The sequence below is a fragment of the Myotis yumanensis genome, unplaced genomic scaffold, assembly GCF_028538775.1.
Source record: "Myotis yumanensis isolate MYYU_CA2020_CCGP unplaced genomic scaffold, mMyoYum1.0.hap1 SCAF_20, whole genome shotgun sequence".
In the NCBI taxonomy this organism is placed as follows: Eukaryota; Metazoa; Chordata; class Mammalia; order Chiroptera; family Vespertilionidae; genus Myotis; species Myotis yumanensis.
Window position 1 is genome coordinate 8137435 of NW_027223771.1, and position 21839 is coordinate 8159273.

General features: G+C 54.2%; 1 protein-coding gene across 2 annotated transcripts in view; it reads left to right on the forward strand.

Annotated features, from left to right (window-relative positions):
• The first annotated feature begins 653 nt into the window (after positions 1-653).
• The window catches only part of LRRK1 (leucine rich repeat kinase 1), a 55143-nt gene continuing 33957 nt past the window's right edge, over positions 654-21839 (forward strand). Inside the window, exons 1-9 of one of the 2 annotated variants that reach the window (XM_070400305.1) lie at positions 654-790; positions 5609-5825; positions 11787-11950; positions 12939-13110; positions 13982-14161; positions 14777-14925; positions 19018-19244; positions 19724-19851; positions 19944-20107. In XM_070400305.1, coding sequence (XP_070256406.1) covers positions 5729-5825; positions 11787-11950; positions 12939-13110; positions 13982-14161; positions 14777-14925; positions 19018-19244; positions 19724-19851; positions 19944-20107 — 1281 coding nt within the window. In that variant the 5' untranslated portion in view covers positions 654-790; positions 5609-5728. Of the gene's footprint in view, positions 791-5608; positions 5826-11786; positions 11951-12938; positions 13111-13981; positions 14162-14776; positions 14926-19017; positions 19245-19723; positions 19852-19943; positions 20108-21839 lie in introns of those variants that run through there. The other variant, XM_070400304.1, reaches the window with a different exon arrangement.

Sequence of the window (21839 nt, forward strand, 5' to 3'; positions counted from 1 at the left end):
GACAGTGATGAAGTAGCAACAAAAATAATTTTATGGTGGGGTCACAACATGAGGAACTGTATTTAAAGGGCCAGAAGGTTGAGAACCACTGCTTTAGGGGCTCAGGACAACGCCCAACCAACTGAGCCACACGGGCCAGGGCAAGAACCCCAATTTAAAAATAGCTCACCACGCCCTAGCCGGTTTGGCTCAGTGGACAGAGCGCCGGCCTGCGGACTGAAGGGTCCCAGGTTCGATTCCCGCTCAAAGGCACATGCCCGGGTTGTGGGCTCGATCCCCAGTAGGGGGCGTGCAGGAGGCAGCCGATCCATGATTCTCTCTCACCATGGATGTTTCTCTCTTACTCCCTCTCCCTTCCTCTCTGACATCAATAAAAGTATAGATTCTAAAAAGATGCATCATAATAAGATAAATCTTTAAAAAACATAAAAGACAAGAATCCACCAAATAGTGGCATCTTGGTATCCAGCCATCACTAAATTGGCAAACTCGTGTAGTAGAACGGGCGCCTGAGGCGGGCCATCCCGCGGACGCGCGGTGCGGGTTCCGGATCAGCCGCGGCCACTCCCGGCCCTGCGCGCCCTACGCGCCGCCTGCGCGCCCGCCTCCCGCGGCCCCCGCCGTCCCCGCCCGCGGCGGCCCAGGATTGAGGAAGTGCGTCCGGCCCGGCCCGGCCCCCGCGCGCGGCCGGAGCGCAGGGGGCGGAGGGCAGTGGCACCGCCAGGCCCCGGCCCGCCCGCGGGTGTCCGCCCGGCCCTGGCGCCCAGCCCCGCCGCCGCCGCCGCCGCAGGTAAGCGCTGCCCGTGCCGCGCGCCCCGCACCCTGCGCCCCTCCGGCCGGTCCGCCTGGAGCCCTGGGCCCCGCGGCTCAGGCCCGCGCTCCTGGGCGCCGCCGAGGGCGCAGGGCAGCTCCCGCCTCGCGGGCCCCCCACCCGGCTCAGGCCCCAGGCAGCCCGCGGGGTGGGCGGCGAGCGGGGCCCTGGAGCGCATCCCGAAACTCTGTGCGTGCGCGGGCCGGTGCCGAGCGGGGGGAGCAGAGGCGGGAACCGAAGTAGGAAAACAGCCTTTGGCGCAAAACCCTTCCTTCAACTTGGAGCGCCGCCGTGTGAGCGCGCGTGTGCTTGGAGTGAGGGTGAGTGTGAGCGCGCGTGTGCATGAGGTGAGGGTGAGTGTGTGGGCGCGCGTGTGCATGAGGTGTGTGTGAGTGTGGGCGCGCGTGTGCTTGGAGTGAGGGTGAGTGTGTGGGCGCGTGTGTGCATGAGGTGAGGGTGAGTGTGGGCGCGCATGTGCATAGAGTGTGTGTGAGTGTGGGCGCGCATGTGCATGGAGTGAGTGTGAGTGTGGGTGCCTGTGCATGTGAGTGAGGGTGGGTGTGGGCGTGTGTGCTTGGAGTGAGTGTGAGTATGGGAGTGCGTGTGCATGTGAGTGTAAGTGCCTGCGTGTTGAGAAGGGACTCCTAGGAGTCTCTCTGCCCAGGGGGTGGCCTGGTGATGCAGGAGGGCCCAGCACACCTGCAGCCTCAAAGTCTGAGGCCTGCTCTGGTGCCAAAGGGGGGGGGTGTCTCTGGTCCCTAAAAACCATGTCTACGGGGACTCTGCCAGCCACCTTCCCTGCGGCAGGTGGGTGCTGTCCGGGCAGGGGAGCCAGGTTAGGCTGCAGGTGTGTGTGAGAGAGGTGGGGGGTGAGAATTGGGGGACCTCTGGGGATCAGGGGGAGAAGGTGATGCAGAACTGGGGGCCTCCTAGGGGTGGGAGGGAGGGAGTGACTGGGGATTGGGGATTTCTGTGGCCTGAGCAACCTGCCCCTTCACAGCCTGAGGCCACAGATTTTTTTTTCCCACAAACACACCCCCACGCAGGTGACAGGGAGGCAGAGAAGCAGGGGCCTCGCCCCAGATGCCCTGCTTTTCGTGTTTGCCCCTGTTGGTCTCAGAGTGCGCTGGGCACGAGAAGGGGAAGATTAGAACGTGCACAGTTTGGGACAACGTTAGCATCCAATGCCTTTTGTAACCTGACTTCTCTTTGCTCGTGTCCCGGAAGAATAAAGAAAAGAAATGAACGTACCCCTGGAGTTCATACAAAATAATGTCGAATGCAAACTGTCATGGGAAAAATCACGATTTAAAAGAAGTAAGAACAGAAAAACAGCCCGGCCGGCTTGGCTCCGCGGTTGAGCGTCGACCTATGAACCAGGAGGTCAGGGTTGGATTCCCAGTCAGGGCCCAGGCCCGGGTTGTGAGTTCGATCCCCAGTAGGGGGCGTGCAGGAGGCAGCGGATCCATGATTCTCTCATCATGGATGTTTCTATCTCTCTCTCTCTCTCTCTCTCTGAAATCAATTTTTTAAAAATTTTTAAATAATAAAAAAAAGTAAATCAGCTTTAGCCAGTGTGGCTCAGTGGATAGAGCGTCGGCCTGAGGACTGAAGGGCCCCAGTTCGATTCCAGTCAAGGGCAGGTACCTTGGTTGCGGGCTTCATCCTGGTCAGAGACATGAAGGAGGCCACCAATTGATGTGTCTGTCTCACATCAAGGTTTCTCTCTCTCTCTCTCTCTCTCTCTCTCTCTCTCTCCCCTTCCCTTCCCTTCCTTTCCCTCCCCTCCCCTTCCCTTCCCTTCCATTCTCTCTATAAATCAATGGAAAAATATCCTCGGGTGAGGATTAACTACAACCACAAAAATAGGCACATCAGATAGTGCTGCTCGTCAGTTTGGGACCCTTCCGTAGTTTCTCCTTGTTGAACGGCATGAAATCCAGGAGGCCTTCCCTTCACACCCCAGCGGGTCCGGCCTCTGCCACCTCGGACCACCTGGCCATTGCCCCCAGCCACCCTGGCCCATCTCCATCCCGTGGCCTCAGCTGCCCCCCCCCCCCCCAACTCCACATGCCAGCACCCTCTCTAAACCCAGCCTCTCTCTGTGTCCTTCTTAGGGTCTCTACCCTGTTCCTACTTGATCTGTTCGACTCTTTTCTTCTGTTTTTAATATAAATTTTAAAAAAAAATTTTTTTTTTAAAAAAGAGCTGGCTGACCAGAGCATTTGTAACATGCTTAAGGTCCAAGTCTTCCAACTGGTTTTTGCATTGATTTTTAAAAATATCTATTTTTATTGATTTCCGAGAGGAAGGGGGAGGGAAAGAGAGAGAAACATCGCTGATGAGAGAGAATCATGGATCGGCTGCCTCCTGCACGCCCCCTACTGGGGATCCAACCCGCCACCCCCGGCATGTGCCCTGACCTGGAATCAAACTGTGACCTCCTGGTTCATAGGTTGATGCTCAACCACTGAGCCACACCAGCCAGGCTCCACTGATTTTTTAGAGAGAGTGGAGGGAGAGGGAGAGACAGAGAGAAACATCGATGTGAGAGAGACACATCGATAGGTTGCCTCCCGCACCCGGCACGCACCCCGTCCAGGGCCCAAGGAGCCTGCAACCCGGGCATGTGCCCTTGATGGGATTCGAACCCGGGACCCTTCAGACCGCAGGCCGGCGCTCTATCCACTGAGCCACACCGGCTAGGGCTCCGCTTTCCTTTTGACGTTCTTTTTCATTGAAGTGTTTGGGTGTCTTCCTTAGGGCAGGTCTGGGGAGTTGGCCAAAGGACACTGGTGAGGTTTTAAGATGTGGGAGAGGAATGATCCTGGCAGGAAACTCCCAGAAGCCCTCGCCAGGGTGTCTGTGCCAAGGAGGAAGAGAAAATGCGACATTTCCAGCCACGACGTGTGGCCTGGGTCCCAGCCCCACACACCCGTGGCGGGGCCCTTGAGCAACACGGGTGTTACCTCATCTCCAAACTTCTACCTTATCGCCGCGGCCAAAAGACAGATCTTAATTGAAAAGCTGCTCCCGTGGCACAGCTCCTCCCCTGGTGAAGTGATTTTCAGAAGGAAACTGAAAATGAAAAGAGGAACAGAATGTACTGGGTGAGGGGTGGCCTGAAAGATTTTAAAGGTTTAAAAAGAAAAAAAAAACACACACACACTTAAACAAAATGACAGGGTAAGGCAGACACTTCTCTTTTCAGAAGGGGCGCCCGCCTGCATTTGGGGTTTGGAAGGGAATGGGATTCTTTTGCCAGCAAATTTAAAAGGTTAGGAGCAGATAGCAACGGTTCTCCTTGATTTCTGAATGTTCCTGGAGCCTTGGTTCTCTCTGTTTTGTGTGTATTTTTTCTCCCTCCTCACCCGAGGATATTTTCCCATTAATTTTTTTAGAGAGAGTGGAAGGGAGGTGGGGAGACAGAGAGAGAGAGAGAAGCATCGATGTGAGAGAGACACATGGATTGGTTGCTGCCCCCATGAGCCCTGACCAGGGAATCGAACCCGGGATCCTTCAGGCCACGGGCCGATGCTCTATCCACTGAGCCAAACCAGCGAGGGCTGGAGCCTTGGTTTGGTTTTGTTAATATATATTTTTATCGCCGAAACCGGTTTGGCTCAGTGGATAGAGCGTCGGCCTGCAGACTGAAAGGTCCCAGGTTCGATTCCGGTCAAGGGCATGTACCTGGGTTGCGGGCACATCCCCAGTAGGAGATGTGCAGGAGGCAGCTGGTCGATGTTTCTCTCTCATCGATGTTTCTAACTATCTATCTCTCTCTCCCTTCCTCTCTGTAAAAAAAAAAATCAATAAAATATATGAAAAATATATATATATATATATATATATTTTTATTGATTTCAGAGAGGAAAGGAGAGGGGGAGAGAGAGAGAGAGAAACATCCATGATGAGAGAATCGTGGATGGGCTGCCTCCTGCACGCCCCCGACTGGGGATGGAGCCTGCAACCCGGGCACGTGCCCTGACCGGGAATCGAACCAGCAACCTCTTGGTTCATCGGGCGACCGCTGAGCCAGGCCGGCGGGGCACCAGCTTGGCCGTAACACGGAGGTTCTGTTGTGCTGCTTCTCCCTGTCCCCGTCTCGAGCTGATTTGGCTCAGGGGCCGTTCTAGAACCTGCTCGCTGGGGAGCTGGCGGAGCTGGGCCTGGTGTCGACATCTTAACCCTCTCAGCAGCCCAGTGAGCTTGCCCCGGAGGAGGGTGCGTGTCTATTTTTAATAAATGAGCAAACTGAGGCCCTTGTAAGTTTCGCCTTGAGGTTACTAGGCCTGCACGGGACACAAATCATCCTCGCCTTTGACCTTCACACATCATTTGCATGACCTTCATTATTTATTTATTTTTTAGCTGCGCTATATCTCTCTCCGTTTCCGAGGACGGTGGCTAATCATTGAGGTTTCTCTCCCTCTGATCCTCTCTCTTCCTCTTTGAAATCAATAAAAAGATACTTTAGCCCCAGGCCGTTTGGCTCAGTGAATAGAGCGTCGGCCCACGGACTGAAGGGTCCCAGGTTCGATTCCGGCCAAGGGCACGGACCTCGGTTGCAGGCTCCCCGGCCCTGGGTGCGTGCAGGAGGCAACCAATCCATGTGTCTCTCTCACATCAATGATTCTCTCTGTGTGTCTCTCCCCCAACCCTCTAACTCTCTCTATAAATCAATGGAAAAATGTCATCGGGTGAAGATTTTAAAAAAATTTTTTTAAATAATAATAAATATATTTTAAAAAAAAGAAAAGCTTTCTGATTTTATGATGGTTTTCTTTTTACCACCAGAGCGAGACGGCCTTCTGCTCAGCCATGACCGAACGTCCGTGCCTTCGACCCCACCTCCGGCGGCCTCGGCGGTGACTCCGGCCAAACACGGATTTGGGGGAGCGGCCACCCCGAGGCTTCATGGCTGGCATGACGGGGCGACCGCCCAGCATGTACTGGTGTGTGGGGCCGGAGGGGTCAGCCGTGCGTCCAGAACGCGCCATGGACACCCACAATGGTAAGGACGGGGCTGGCCGAACCTGCCACGCGTGTCCCCGGGGGAGCCCAGGCCACGTGAGCACAAGAGGTTCTCAACGGAAGGATCTAGTATGGTTGTGAGGGGGTGACCTGTTTATTATAAAAAGTATCTGGGGATTCTCACTTAAATTCTAAAAATTAGCCCCGGCCGGCGTGGCTCAGTGGTTGAGCGTCGACCTAGGAACCAGGAGGTCACAGTTCGATTCCCGGTCAGGGCACGTGCCCGGGTTGCGGGCTCCATCCCCAGTGGGGGGCGTGCAGGAGGCAGCCGGTCCGTGATGCTTCTCTCTCATTGGTGTTCCTATCTCTCTCCCTTTCTCTCTCTCTGAAAATCAATAACAACGTATTTAAAATATTTTTAAAATAATAATAATAAAAACCCTTGGAGGCTGACATGCTTTGGAAATGACGTTGACATATCTCTTTGGGGTTTTCTTGGTGAATCCTCGCCCGGCGATATTTTTCCATTGATTTTTAGAGAGAGGGGAAGGGAAGGGGAGAGACGGAAACAAAAGAACCCTTCCAGGTGGAGTTTAGAAAAAGATCTAAACGGGAATGAAACGCATAGCTTTACTTTGGGGGGTTTTGGTGATGTGTGTGTGTGTGTGTTTCTTTGTTTTTGATATTTTTTAAATTGACTTCAGAGAGAAAGGGAGAGGGAGAGAGAGAGAGAGAGAGAGGAACATCAGTGATGAGAGAGAATCATCGATCGGCTGCCCCCTGCACGTCCCCTACTGGGGATCGAGCCCACAACCCAGGCATGTGCCCTGACCGGGAATCGAACCTGGGACCCTTCAGTCCGCAGGCTGATGCTCTATCCATTGAGCCAACCCGGCCAGGGCCACTGCTCCCTGCTTTGACCGGCACCGCACCCCCGCTTGTGTCTGTGTAGCACAGTGCACCCTGCCCCAGGCCAGGGATGTGTGAGCGCGTGGCCTGCCGGCTGCCCGGTGGCGCCCAGCTGGTGTGTGTGTATCTGTCCCGTGTTTCGGCCTCACTCTGTATCCCAGAAGGAGGGTGTGTAAGGTTGTCAGGGCTGTGCCCTCGCCTGAGCCCTGGGCCAGCCTGCAGGGCAATCCGTCCTGACAAACAGGCCATGACACATTCCTGTCCATCGGACCGGTCGGAGTGGACAGACCTGTCCGGCCGGCTCGGGAGGCTGCCTGGAAAGAGGAGAAGGGAGGAAACTGAGCTCCTTCACGCCCAGGCCCCTCGGGGAGCAGACTTCTGGGCATGGAGGGTGAGGGGTGCTCGGACGGACAGAGGGACGGACGGACATCCCCAGGGTGGCTCACGCCCCCCTCCTCTCTGTGAGGGGTCCTGGCGTCAGCAGCCCGCCGCTCGGAGCATGGTCCTCCCCTCCCCCGGACCCAGCATGGACCAGAGGAGGACAAGAAACATTCTAGAAGGTCTGCAAGTCCCAATGTCCTTTTCTTATTCCTTTGGCTTGTTCAAATCTGTATTTAAAAAAAAAACCAAAAAACTTATTGCCCTAGCTGGTGTGGCTCAGTGGATAGAGCATCGGCCTGTGGTCTGAAGGGGCCTGGGTTCTATTCCAGTCAAGGACACATGCCCGGGTTGCGGGCTCGAACCCCAGTTGGGGGCCTGCAGGAGGCGTCCGATCAATGGTTCTCTCTCATCATTGATGTTTCTATCTCTCCCTCTCCCTGCCTCTCTGAAATCAATAAGAATATATTTAAAATAATAATAATAACTTCGCCCTAGCTGGTTTGGCTCAGTGGATGTCGGCCTGCGGACTGAAGGGTCCCGGGTTCGATTCCAGTCAAGGGCATGTACCTTGGTTGCAGGCACATCCCCAGTTGGGGGGCGGGGGGTGTGCAGGAGACAGCTGATCGATGCTTCTCTCATTGATGTATCTAACTCTCTATCCCTCTCCCTTCCTCTCTGTAAAAAATCAATGAAATACTTTAAAAAGGAAAAAAATAAAATAAAAAAATAACTTCTTGCCCTGGCCAGTTTGGGTCAGTGGTGAGAGCATCGGCCTGAGAACTGAAGGGTCCCGGGTTCGAGTCCCGGCCGAGGGCATGTACCTCGGTTGCAGGTTCGATCCCCGCCCCCAGTTGGGCACCATGCGGGAGCCAGCCAGTCATGTGTCTCTCACACATCGATGTTTCTCTCTCTCTCCTCCACTCTCCCTAAAAATCAATGGGAAAATGTTCTTGGGTGAGGATTCACAACAACAGCAACAAAAGATGATGAAAAAGAAATGTAGACTCTGCCCTGGCCGGTATTTCTCAGCGGTTAGAGCGTCGGCCCATGAACCAAAGGGTCCCGGGTTCGATTCCCGATCAAGGGCACGTACCTGGATTGCAGGTTCAATTCCCGCCCTCCCCCCAACCCCCACCGTCTCAGTGTGTGCGGGAAGCAACCAATCCATGTGTCCCTCACACATTGATGCTTCTCTCTCTCTCCCTCCCCTCCCTTCCACTCTTTCTAAAAAAAAAAATCAATGGGAAAAATATGCTCGGGTGAAAATTAACCAAAAAAAGAAAGAGGAAATGCCAGCTCTCAGATCTGATAGGACCCTGTCTTGCTTTGTCTCTGCCCACTTCCCCTTGGGGCTCTGAGGCCCAAGATCTGCCCCATCTTTCCCTGCCCCGGGGGGTCCTGCTCCCAGGGGTCCCGGGTCCTTGGCTCCATAAGCTGGAAACTCAGTTCTGTTTTGCTTCCTTGGCGGGAGAGGGGGAGCGGTGTAGACAGGGCTCCCTTCCTGCCGCTCCGCTGCCTGCCCAGCCTGCAGGCTCGGTGGGTGAGGCCGGGCATTTCTCCTTTACAGCATCCATCTTCCTCTAAAGCTTGTGGGAACGTGGTTGGGTGCTGGTGTCGGTGTTGGGATTCCCCGTCGCTGTCGGAACTCGGCCCGGTCGCCGCAGCCCGCAGCGACGGGTGGGAGGCAGGGAGGCTGCAGTGGGCTGCCTTGGGGGTTCGCCTGGACTGTTTCTTTCTTTAAAAAAAAAAAAATGGCCCTGGCCAGTGTGGCTCAGTGGATAGAGCATCGGCCTGCGGACCAAAGGGTCCCAGGTTCGATTCCGGTCAAGGGCACGTACCTCGGTGGCAGGTTCCTCCCTGGCCCAGGCCCTGGTCGGGGCACGTGCAGGAGGCAACCCATGGATGTGTTTCTGTCACATCGATGTTTCTCTCTGTCTCTCCCTCTCTCTCACTCTCCCTGAAAGTCCATGGGAAAATAAAAATAAATGAAATTAAGTTAAACAGGGTGTTTTGCATGGTTTCATATGAATTTCTCTTTTTTAAAAAAATATATTTTATTGATTATTTTACAGAGAGGAAGGGAGAAGACTAGAGAGTTAGAAACATGGATGAGAGAGAAACATCCATCAGCTGCCTCCTGCACACCCCCTACTGGGGATGTGCCCGCAACCCAGGTACATGCCCTTGGCCGGAATCGAACCTGGGACCCTTCAGTCCGCAGGCCGACGCTCTACCCACTGAGCCACACCGATTAGGGCCAAATTTCTCTTGTGTAGTGGGTGAGGCTCAGCATGTTTTGGCATGTGTGACTCTGGTTATATCTACTTTCATGTAACTTCCCGCGCGCCCCCAAGGTTGTGGGTTCGATTCCCGGTCACGGCACAGACCTCGGTTGCTGGTAGGAGTTGGAAAGCCCCGGGTACTATCCTGAGTCTGGCTGGCCGCTGACCTGACACGAACCCCGCTGCCCCTGTGCCGAAGCGGCCAGACCCCAGGGCAGGCCGTGTGGACATGGGCCGCGGGACCGCATGGAGCTGCTCTCGGAAAGCGGGATCCAGAAGGGCCTGAGGCACCTTTGTCCGCGCTGAGCGAGAGGATTCAGTGCCCGCTGGCCGTGCTGAGCGAGGCAGCCGGTGGCCAGGGTCATGGGCGAACATTTCCATCGCCCGGGGTTTCAGCACAGGTCACAGTTCTCGGTAAAAGAATCCATGGTTCTCTCTCATCGTGGATGTTTCTCTCTCTCCGTCCCTCTCCCTTCCTCTCTGAAATCAATTTTTAAAAATATATTCAAATAATACATTGGTGCCTCACTCTAACTGTCCCTCTGCATTGCGATCGTGTCTTCCTTCCCTGGTGCCCAGCTTGGCCAACAGCGAGTTGAATCCGGTTCGAAATTTTGCTGGGTTAAGCTGGAAAGTATATATTTTTATTTAAAATAATGTTTTATTGATTTCAGAGAGGAAGGAAGAGAGAGAGAAACATGGATCGGCTGCCTCCTGCGCGCCCCCTGACTGGGGATGGAGCCCGAAACCCGGTCACGTGCCCTGACCGGGAATCGAACCCTGACCTCCTGGTTCACAGGTCGATGCTCAGCCCCTGAGCCACGTGGGCCGCGCTTGATTGTACTTTTTATCTCCGGGGAAAATAGCAGGTCTCTGTGTGCTACCCCGCTGCGGGATCGGTTTGTATACACATACGCAGGGCTGGGCGAAAGCAGGCTCCCCAGCATAATCCAGAAGACAGTCCTTAGTAAATAAATAATAAGCCAGGAACCAGCTGTGTGTCTCTCGCACTCACGGCTGTCAGTCTACTCGTGCCCACCCCGTAGCGCCATCCATCCGCCTTTGACGAGCGGACAGGGCGTCCCCAGGGGCCAGGTGGGGAGACCCACAGAGAGGCCGTCTGTCTGGGCTGCGAGGCTGGGCTGGGCTGGGTGTGACGTGTCTGTTGTGTGTGAGGGAGCCAGGCCCCCGGTGAAGGCCACCGCTGATCGCTGTCCCGATGCCGGGGGTCCGAGGGGCCCCGTGTGATGGGGCCGGGCACCCGCCATCTGGAGCTGGGGAGGAATGACCGCGAGGGTCACCCTGGGGGTCACGCCGCCCTCCACGCAGTGAGCATCTTCCCCGAAGGAAGAAAGGCTTGGATTTCACCGTAATCCGACCCAGAGATGAAACTGCTGCGGAGGCTGAGCCTCTGGAGCCGGAGCTGGCAAAGGCGGCAGCGTCCCCCGCGAGGAGTCCGAGCTGCGGTGGGCGAACCCCGAGGGCCCCGGAGGGTGTGACCTGCGGGGAGGGTCCGTCCCCGTGCCCCCCCCCCTGAACCCCTCCGGCTTCGGCCACACGGGGACGCCCTGGAGGATGTCCTGGGAAGGTCGTTAAACAGCGATGACCAGGTCAGTAGCCTCCTAGAGTTGACTTGGGCGTGTTCTGCAGTGAACTGTGCATTGATAGATACCTTTTTATTTTATTTTATTGTTGTTATTATTTTTGTTCATCCCCACCCAAGGATATTTTCCCATTGATTTTTAGAGAGAGTGGAAGGAAGAGGGAGAGACAGAGAGAAACACATCCATTGGTTGCCTCCTCCACACGCCCTGACCAGGGCCCGGGCCCGCGAGGAGCCTGCGACCGAGGTACATGCCCTTGACCTGAATCGAACCCGGGACCCTTTGGTCTGGAGGCTGGCGTTCTGTCCACTGAGCCAAACCGGCCAGGACGATAGATGTATTTTCACTTTCTGCTGCCATGTGGATGTAGGTGGCTGTGATTTTTAAAATGTTATGGGTGTGCAAATAAGATCTGAGTGTCTTTTCTAGGGTGTACAGGGAATGCCACAGATGTTGAATCGACTGACAGTATTTAGTCATGTTTTCTTTGGTGAGGATGAGAGAATTCAGTGTTGTATATATAAATATATAGGTAGAGCCCAGCTGGCACGGCTCAGGGGTTGAGCATCGACCTATGAACCAGGTGATCAGGGTTCGATTCCCGGTCAAGGCACAGGCCCGGGTTGCAGGCTGGATCCCCAGTGTGTGAGGCGTGCAGGAGGCAGCCGATCCATGATTCTCTCTCCTCATTGATGTTTCTCTCTCTCTCCCTCTCCCTTCCTCTCTGAAACCAATCAAAATATATTTTAAAGAAACAAAAGCCTTTCTAATGATTCCCATGAGCCAGCAGTGATGGTGACGCTGTGTGCGCTTCCCTCCACCCAGGTGCCGGGGACATGGGCAGCAAACTGGCCACACCGGACGGCGACCCCGCCCGGCGGTGTCCTGGGACGGAAGACATTCACGCCGCGTACAAGCGGGGCGACCCCAGCAGAGCCCGCCACCTGCTCAGGGAAGCCTGTGATGAGTGCACCTCCCAGCGGGAAAAGGTAAGGTCCATGCTGGGCCCTCCGGCCAGAACAGGGCACCCCGGCGTGGATGAACCAGATTATAGACCCCGATTATAGACACACATTAGACTAACATCAAATTACTGGTGTGTGTTTTTTTAATATATTTTTATTGGTTTCAGAGAGGAAGGGAGAGGGAGAGAGAAACACCAATCATTAGAGAGAATCAGCTGACTCCTGCTCGCCCCCTACTGGGGATCGAGCTCACAGCCTGCACATGTGCCCTGACCAGGAATCCAACCGTGACCTCCTGGTGCAGAGGTTGCACTGGGACTGGGCTGGACTGGCTTTCTTTGCAGACGGGTTTGGGAGGTAGAGGTATTGGCGGGAGGAGGGCCTCCTCATTTTGCACTTGTTTATGCTGTTGGAATTAATTAATTTTTTTGGAGGGGTTAATCCTCACCCGAGGATATTTTTCCATTGATTTTTAGAGAAAGTGGAGGAGAGAGGGAGAGACAGAGAGGAACATTGATGTGAGAGAGACACATCGATTGGTTGCCTCCTGCACGAGCCCCGACCTGGGCCCGGGCCAGGGAGGAGCCTACAACCTAGGTACGTGCCCTTGACCGGGATCGAACCCGGGACCCTTCGGTCCGCCGGTCGATGCTCTATCCACTGAGCCAAACCAGCTAGGGCATATTTTTTAAAAAATATCTTCGAGTGAGGATTTTTTTAAAAAGATCATCATTTTAAAGGTAACTGATATTAACATAACAATCATTGATGAACTCTTTTGCCTTTTTGGGGGGCCACGTCTTTGAAATCTCATGTGCCTTCACACCCTCGGCACCTCTGGGCCACATTTGAAGTCCTCAACAGCCGCGCGTGGCCAGGAGGGGGCGCCCTCCCCCACCGCTGGGTGCTAGCCTTCCCCGTGGGCTTGGTAAAGCACGCAGAGGCGATTCTCTCGGCGATTTCCCACAGCGCTGGCCTCCCCCGGGGTCCTGTTGCTGTTTGCTTTGTCCAGGGCCAGCTCCTGAGCGTCGCAGCGGCCTACGGGGACCTGGAGACCGTCCGCTATCTTCTCACCGAGAGGCAGGTGGCGCTGCCGACCGAGCCCACGGACGACAATCCCGCGGTGGTGGCGGCGCACTTCGGGCACACGGAGGTCGTGCAGGAGTTGCTCGAGTCTTTCCGAGGTAAGTCCCACTCAGGGGACCCCTCTTCTTTAGGAATCAGACAGGCATTGGGGGAGGGGGAGCTGCAGCCCAAAAGGCTTATTTCTTCTCACTTTTACCCATGTTAAGCTCCGGTGCTCACACTGTGGGCATCTATGTGCCTTTTTATAAAATCTAATTGAGAATTCCCGTGGCCCACTCTCCCCTTAGATTCCCCTCTGATTTACATTTCGCATGAATGTGCTACATTTGTTCCAACGGTTGAGCCTATATTGACACATTACGACTCACCAAAGTCCACTCCCAGCTCAGTCCTTTTTATCACTGAATCCTGTTACATGTTTTGGATGTGCCATGTGATGTTGCTTTTTTAGTAGCAATTGAATTTTTCTTCTGGGAGACTCAGGATGCTCTGGTCTCCTTTAATTTCCCACGGTGGCCTCGGATCTGCAATACCGTACAAGTGCAGGCATCGCTGCAATTATAGGCTGAGGCATTGCCTTACCAGTGGTCATTGAAAATGAGGATACTTTTTGGGGTGCAAGGCAGGCTTCAGGGACGTGCAACAGTAATGCCACTCGGGGCCCTTTCCTTACAAGGGCCCCACACTTGGGTCCGACGCTCAACCGCTGAGCCACACCAGCCCAGCACAGTATCTCATGCTCTGAATGCTGCCTTCCCTCCTTTGGCATTATGCGATGAGCAGGTGGGTTTGTCATAATATGCAGATTCAGAGGGACTGTTCCAGAAAACGAGATCAAACTCGGCAGAAGCGAATTCCATCTGGAAACAGGACAGCTGGGTTTCATTGATGATCCAAGAGGGCGGTCAGCGTAGGGGCCACCAGTGCCGTTTGGGGCCACTGTCCCTCTGCCCTTCTGTCTCCCGCCAGGTCCCTGCAGCCTCCAGCGGCTGCTGAACTGGATGCTGGCCCTGGCTTGTCAGCGAGGCCACCTGGGGCTGGTGAAACTCCTGGTCCTGACGTACGGGGCCGACCCCGAGAGCTACGCCGTCAGGAAGAACGAGTTCCCTGTCATCGTGCGCTTACCCCTGTACGCGGCCATCAAGGCAGGTGAGTCCCGGCTCAGTCCTGCCCCTGGGAACTGGCATGGTTCTGAGATATGAGACAGCGTCTCCACCCTTACCCCCGCCTGTCAGTTACCTGCGTGGAGACGTTGCAACTCCTGCTATTTGGTTTTTTTGTTTGTTTAACATGTCTTTATTGATTTCAGAGGGGAAGGGAGAGGGAGAGGGAGAGAAACATCAATGAGGAGAGAGAACCACTGATCAGCTGCCTCCTGCACGCCCCCAGCTGGGGATCGAGCGTACAACCCGGGCATCGAACTGGTGACCTCCTGGTTCATAGGTCGATGCTCGACCACTGAGCCACCAATTGTCTGCATCCTCCCTGATTCCTGCCCAGTGTCACCCCGTCAAGGGGATTTCAAGGACAGGGACCGGCTGTGGCCAATGGCACCGTGGCAGGTGGCCCCGCAAAAGGCAGAGTCCCAGGCACATTCGCACTGGTCGGTGGATCCGGGAGGTCACAGAGACCTGAACCAGCACAAGTTGAACATGTTTCGTTTTACGTGGCGGTGTGCCTCAGCGCCCCCTCCTGGCCATGTGTGGTTGTTCAGGATGGGGGCAACGTCTGAGACGTCCTGAGGGTCCCACGTTTGCCCCCCAGGGAATGAAGATATCGCCATCTTCCTGCTTCGCCACGGCGCTTTCTTCTGCTCCTACATCTTGCTGGACAGTCCCGAACCCAGCAAACACCTGCTCCGGAGCTTCTTCATCGAGGCCAGTGCCTTGCCCAGCAGCTGTTCAGGGAAAGTGGTGAGTAGCCCCTGCCCGTGGATAAGCCGAGAGAGACGACAGGAGAGAGCCCGGCCGGTGTGGCTCAGTGGTTGAACGTCGCCCTATGAACAATGAGGTCACGGTTCCATTCCCGGTCAGGGCACATGCCTGGGTTACAAGCTCGATCCCCAGTAGGGGACGTGCAGGAGGCGGCCGATCTGGCTCTCTGTTCTAGGTAGATGGGCAGTTATTCCAGCAGAATTTGTACAATGAAGCTTTCTTGTCCCTGTGAATTGAAATGTCACCATCGTCACTTTCCCCCAAGATGTACCTGTGTGCCTGGTGAGGTCTCGGCACTGGTCTCCTGGCCTCTTAATCTGTTAATGCGAGTTTTCTATTTGCTATTTGATTTTTCTCAACACGATCTTGACTGCTACTACATATTTGTTCTTCCGTTTTGCGCATTTTTCGCGGCGACTGGATCGATGTTCATTTCTGTCCTTTAATGACATTGTGTCATTTTCTCCGTGAAGGCCCCAGGCCTGTGTTGCTCATTTGTGTCTTCTTTATTGATTTAGGCGCTATTTGCATGGAAGTATGTAATTCTTTATTATCCCCTTTTCCGTCCGACCTGATGTTACTGGTCTGGAGAGAAGTTCTTTAGTTTCTTGTTTGTTGGTTTGGTTGCTTTTTAAAAATAATTTACATTTATTCATTTCAGAGAGGAAGGGAGTGGGAGAGATATAGAAACATCAATGATGAGAATCATGGATCGGCTGCCTCCTGCACGCCCCCTACTGGGGATCGAGCCCGCAACCCGGGCATGCGCCCTAATTGGGATTCAAACCGTGACCTCCTGGTTCAGAGGTCAGTGCTCAACCACTGAGCCACACCAGCCGGGCTTCTCTTATTGAATCTAATAGTTTTTAGAAGAGTTCCTGCGGGGGGGGGGGGGGGGGGGGGGCGGGGAGGTTTAAGGGATCGGATCAAGTCACCTGCAAATTGCAAACAGGTTTGTCTCTTCTAATATTTATACAACTTTTTTGAGTTGATGTCTTATTGTGAATAACTAGACATTTTGAAAGTGGAATCATTGTGATGATAGATCCGTCTGTCTTGTTCCTGATTTTAAAGGTCTTGCCTGCAGCAAGGTAGGGGCGTTTGCTGTAGATTTTCTGGAAAATAGACTATTGTGATATGCAGGTGGTTTCCATGTTATTTCTTTTTGTTCAGAGCTTTTCTTAGGAAAGTTTGCTGAATGATGTCAAGCCCCCATTTCTATATTTCTGGAGGTTTTCTGCTTTGTTTATTCATGCAATGAATGAGGGTGATGGATGTTGGCTCTCTCATTTCTGTAATAAATGCTCATTGGCTTTTTTGCTGTTGAATTGGACCCACTGATATTTTATTGATGATTTTTTGCGTCGGTAACGTTTCGCTGAACTGGTCTACAGTTTTGTGTTGTTTTTATGAGACGTGGCATAAGGCTACGTGAGTTTGACAAACGACTTCGGGAACTTTCCGTCTTATTCAGGAAGTTTCATTAGAACTTGTATTGTTAAGGGTGACATTTAGCCCGGCCAGTGTGGCTCAGTGGTTGAGCATCTACCTAGGAACCAGGCGGTCTCGGTTCGATTCCCGGTCAGGGGCACATGCCCGGGTTGCGGGCTCGATCCCCAGTGGGGGGTGTGCAGGAGGCAGCCGATCCACGATTCTCTCTCATCATGGATGTTTCTATCTCTCTCCCTCTCCCTTCCTCTCTGAAGTCAATAAAAAATATATATTTTAAAGAAAGAAGTAGTTGGCATCTACACTGAGTGGCCAGATTATTATGACCACCCCATCAGTACAATGAAGTGAATTAATTATGCAAATAATAATAATAATAAAACCTGGAGAGTATTTGCTTAGGAAGTTTTCAATATTCAGTATTTTTGGAAGTGTCAATGAAGTACTGATGGGGTGGTCATAATAATCTGGCCACTCAGTGTATATCTGTGATGAGAGAAAGATATACCTGGCTTCCCTTCTCCTTGGCCCTTCAGCATAGACTCCGAAGAGAAAATGAAACTGCAGAGCAGCTGGAGTCAGCAGGGCTCGCTGGGCTTCCCCAGAGCACCTGGGACTTTTTTCTTATTATTCAAGTGACGTTCAAAAGGCGAGCACCTTGCAGGGGGAGTGTCCGGCTGCCCGGGTCTCGAACCTGGGACGGCACAGTCCAGTCCTTCTGAGCTGCCGGCGGAAGGGAGGGTCTGTCCACAGGGTCCAGCGATGAGTCAGGAGCCAGAGGTAAGTGTTCCTGCCCCTCCAGGTGCCCAGTGGGGGTGGAGCCGGCATTTGGGGTTCGGAATGTCAGGCGAGGGCAAGGCATGAGGAGGGTGCTTTGCTGCCATGTATGTACGAGGCCGGAAAACGCCCTTGGCTTCACTGGCAGTGACCTTGCTGAAGTAGTTGTCTCGTTCTTGAGTGTGTGTGTGTGTGTGTGAGTGTGTGTGTGTGCGTGAGTGTGTGTGTGTGTGTGTGTGTGAGTGTGTGTGTGTGTGTGTGAGTGTGTGTGTGTGTGTGTGTGTGAGTGTGTGTGTGTGTGTGTTAATCTCACCCAAGGGTATTTTTTTTTCCCATTGGTTTTTATTTTATTTTTTATTTTTAAATATATTTTATTTTTTACAGAGAGGAAGGGAGAGGGATAGAGAGTTAGAAACATCGGTGAGAGAGAAACATCCATCAGCTGCCTCCTGCACACCTCCTACTGGGGATGTGCCCGCAACCCAGGTACATGCCCTTGACCGGAATCGAACCTGGGACCCTTCAGTCCGCAGGCCGACGCTCTTATCCCCTGAGCCACGCCGGCCGGGCTTCCCGTTGGTTTTTAGAGTGGAGGGGAATGAGGACAGAGAGAGAGAGACATCAATGTGAGAGAAACACAATTGGTTGCCTCCCTCACACGCCCCAGGGCCAGGGATCGAACCTGCAACCCAGGAACGTGCCCTTGATGGGGAATCAAACCCACCACCGCGCTCAGTGTGAGGGCTGGTGCTCTATCCACTGAGCCACACTAGCCAAGGCTATTTTTTTTCTGATTCTTTTTAGAGAGAGTGGAAGGGAGGGAGGGTGGGGAGAGAGAGACAGAGAGAGAGAGAGATGTGAGAGAGACACATCTGTTCGTTGCCTCCCTCACACGCTCCAACCGTACCTGCAACCCAGGTACATGTCCTTAACCGGGAATTGAACCTGCGGTCCTTCCGTGCACAGTCCGATGCTCTATCCACTAGGCAACACTGGCCAAGGCGAGTTGGTATTTTTTTAATGTCATCGTGCTGCCTCTGTGGAGACAGGCCGGTGGAGCCCAGAGCCCTCCTGCATGTCTCCTTGCCTTGCATTGCCTGGTTCTCAGGCTTCTAGAACCTTCCTCGGACAGCAGACAGGGGACTGCAGAGAAACCCCCGTGGATTTCCACTGTCCGCTGAGGTTTTTAACGTGTGTGTTTTTTAATATGTTTTCATTGATGTCAACGAGGACGGGAGAGGGAGAGAGGGGTAGAAACATCATTGATGAGAGAGAATCATCGACGGATCCGCTGCCTCCTGCACGCCCCACACTGGGGATCAAGCCCGCAACCTAGGCCTGTGCCCTGACCGGGAATCGAACTGGGACCTGATGGTTCGAAGCTTTGAGAGGGTGTAAGACAGTGGTTCTCAACCTTCTGGCCCTTTAAATACAGCTCCTCATGTTGTGACCCAACCATAAAATTATTTTCGTGGCTACTTCAACACTGTCATGTTGCTCCTGTGATGAATCGTCATGTAAATATCTGATAGGCAGGATGGTCTTAGGCGACCCCTGTGACAGGGTCGTTCGACCGCCAAAGGGGTCGCGACCCACAGGTTGAGAACCGCTGGTGTAAGCGCTGGGGCGGGTTCGGGGTCTGATGACTTAGCTCAGGAGTTGAAGACAAGACACACACCGCCACCTCGTGGCCAGAGAGGGAAGTGCGTCACAGCAGCCGATTTTGAACAGCAAACTCATGGCCATTGACGGGTGTCTCCTCACCCAGCTGTCAGCCCGCGGGTGACACGGTCCCCCGTCTGCGGAGCGCTGATGTCTGTCTGTCTAACTCTCTGGCCTGCCCAGCCTCTCCGTGTGAAGTGGGCCCACCTCAAGCTGCCCTGGGTGGACATCGACTGGCTGATCGACATCTCCTGCCAGATCACAGAGCTAGACCTGTCGGCCAACTGCCTGGCCTCCCTCCCGTCCGTCGTCCCCTGGGGGCTCATCAACCTGCGGAAGCTGAACCTCTCGGACAACCACCTGGCCGAGCTGCCCGGCGTGCAGTCCTCCGACGAAATCATCTGCTCCAGGTGGGCCTCCCTCGTGGCCGGGGCGCCGGGGGGAAGGGGGACTTGAGCCGGGGGAGGAGGGGTCTGCACCCCAGTTGCTGGCACCAACCTCTGCTGCCTGTGTCCCTGGCTGTGTTTTTTTTTTTTTTCTTTAAATATTTGTATTGATTTCAGAGAGGAAGGGAGAGGGAGAGAGAGAAACATCAATGATGAGAGAGAATGGTGGATAGGCTGCCTCCTGCACGCCCCCTACTGGGGATCAAGCCCACAACCCAGGCATGTGCCCTGACTGGGAATCAAACCGTGACCTCCTGGTTCCTAGGTCGACGCTCAACCACTGAGCCACACCGGCCGGGCTCTCGCTACATTTCGAACGCACACGCTCCTTTAGCCTCGTGCACGCGGAAGGAGAAAGGGCGGCCTCCGTGTCTGCAGAGATGCCGAACAGGAGCGTTTTCCCTCCGCCTTCTGATGCCTTCACTTCCTTCTCCCTCCCTCAGGCTCCTGGAAGTCGACATTTCCAGCAACAAGCTGGCCCACCTCCCGCCGGGGTTCCTGCACCTCTCGAAGCTGCAAAAGCTGACGGCTTCGAAAAACTACTTAGAGAAATTGTTTGAGGAAGAAAGTGGTATGTCCCGCCCTCCGCAACCTGACCTGATGGGTCGTCTCCTTCCTGATGAGGATCTTTTGACCAAGGCACCCTTTCCCTCCCCCGTCTAGCCACCAACTGGATCGGTTTGCGGAAGCTGCAGGAGCTGGATGTTTCTGATAACAGACTGACCGAACTCCCGGCGACGTTTCTTCATTCTTTCAAGTCGCTCCATTGCCTGAATGTCTCCAGCAATAAGCTGAAGGTGTTCCCAGATGCCTGGGCCTGCCCGTTGGTGAGTATCAGACCGGAAGTCCCGGAGGGCTCGGTGCGCTGCCTACGGAGTGTCACTCACCAGAAATGTCACTCGGGCCCGGCCGGCGTGGCTCCGTGGTTAAGCGTCGACCTAGGAACCAGGAGGTCACCGGTTCGATTACCGGTCAGGGCACATACCTGTGTTGCAGGCTCAACTTCCAGTGTGGGGCGTGCAGGAGGCAGCCGATCCATGATTCTCTCTCACCACTGATGTTTCTATCTCTCTCTCCCTCTCCCTTCCTCTCTGAAATCAATTAAAAAAATAGGTTTAAAAAAAGAAAAGAAAGACATGTCACTCAGCATTCAGCAACTGAGTGTCTGAGGCAGGTAACTCACCAGAAAGCCAGACCCATGTGGCTCTGGGCTTGAAATTTGCACCGTCAGACCCACAGACGTTTCCATGGTTACAACGTGCACATGGGGCACAGGATGGCTTATGCCCAAGAAAGGGGGGCTCAGTTCCTTTCAGACGGCTCTAAACTAAGAATGAATCAGAGCCCTGGCCAGTGTTGCTAAGTGGTTAGAGTAGCAGCCCTCCCGCCAAAGGGTCACGGGTTCGATTCCCAGTCCAGGGCACGTACCTGGGTTGCAGGTTCATCCCTGGCCCTGATTGGGGCGCGTGCAGGAGGCAACCAATGGATGTGTCTCTCTCACATCGATGTTTCTCTCTTTCTCTCCTCCTCCCTCTTTTCCTTCCACTCTTTTTTTTTTAATACATTTTTATGGATTTCAGAGAGGAAGGGAGAGGGAGAGAGAGAAGAAACAGCAATGATGAGAGAGAATCACGGATCGGCTGCCTCCTGCACGCCCCCTACTGGGGAGGGAGCCCACAACCCGACCTCCTGGTTCATAGGTCGGCGCTCAACCACTGAGCCACACTGGACAGGCCCCTCCCACTCTCCCTGAAAATCAGTGGAAAACATCTCGGGTCGAGGATTAACAAAACAAAAAAAAATAATAGTAAAGAAGAAAGAATCCGCCTGTGGTCGCACCGCCAACGAAATGGTGTTTCTGTTTCTTGGGAAGTTTGCTCGTTAGAGCGGACGGAACGGCAGGGAAAGTCTCTGCTCGCTGTGGGTTCAGAGCCAGGAAACTCGCCGTCAGCAGCGCCAGCGTCTCCAGTTTAAACATCTGCGTGTGGGAATCCGGCTGCTCTCCAGAGCGCGGGCCTGAATGGTCCCATTATCTCCAAGGACAATGGGCCAGATGTTCTGGGCGGGAGGAGACGGGCTAGGAGTCCCCCTCACCACCCCCTCACCCCCCTCCACCCCGTCTCCGTCCCTTCCTTGGAGCCAGGACGGGAAAACGGGGCAACCACAGTGTGTGGCCTCTTAGTGAACTGAGTCCTATTTGTCACGGAGCCACGGTGCAGCGGTCTTATTGCTATTTTGTTGTTAATCCTCACCCGAGGCTATTTTTCCACTGATTTTTAGAGAGGGTGGGAGGGAGGGAGGGAGGGAGAGACACAGAGAGAGAAACATCCATGTGAGAGAGGCGCAACGATTGGTTGCCTCCTGCACGCGCCCCAACCAGGGCCGGGGATCGAACCTGCAGTGGAAGTACGTGCCCTTGACCGGGAATCGAACCCGGGACCTTTCTCTCAGCAGGCCAGCGCTCTATCCACTGAGCCAAATCGGCTAGGGCTAGAGGTCCGGTTTTTTTAAAATCAAATTTGGAACGTCTTTCTCATCGGCAACGTCATGTTTACAAAG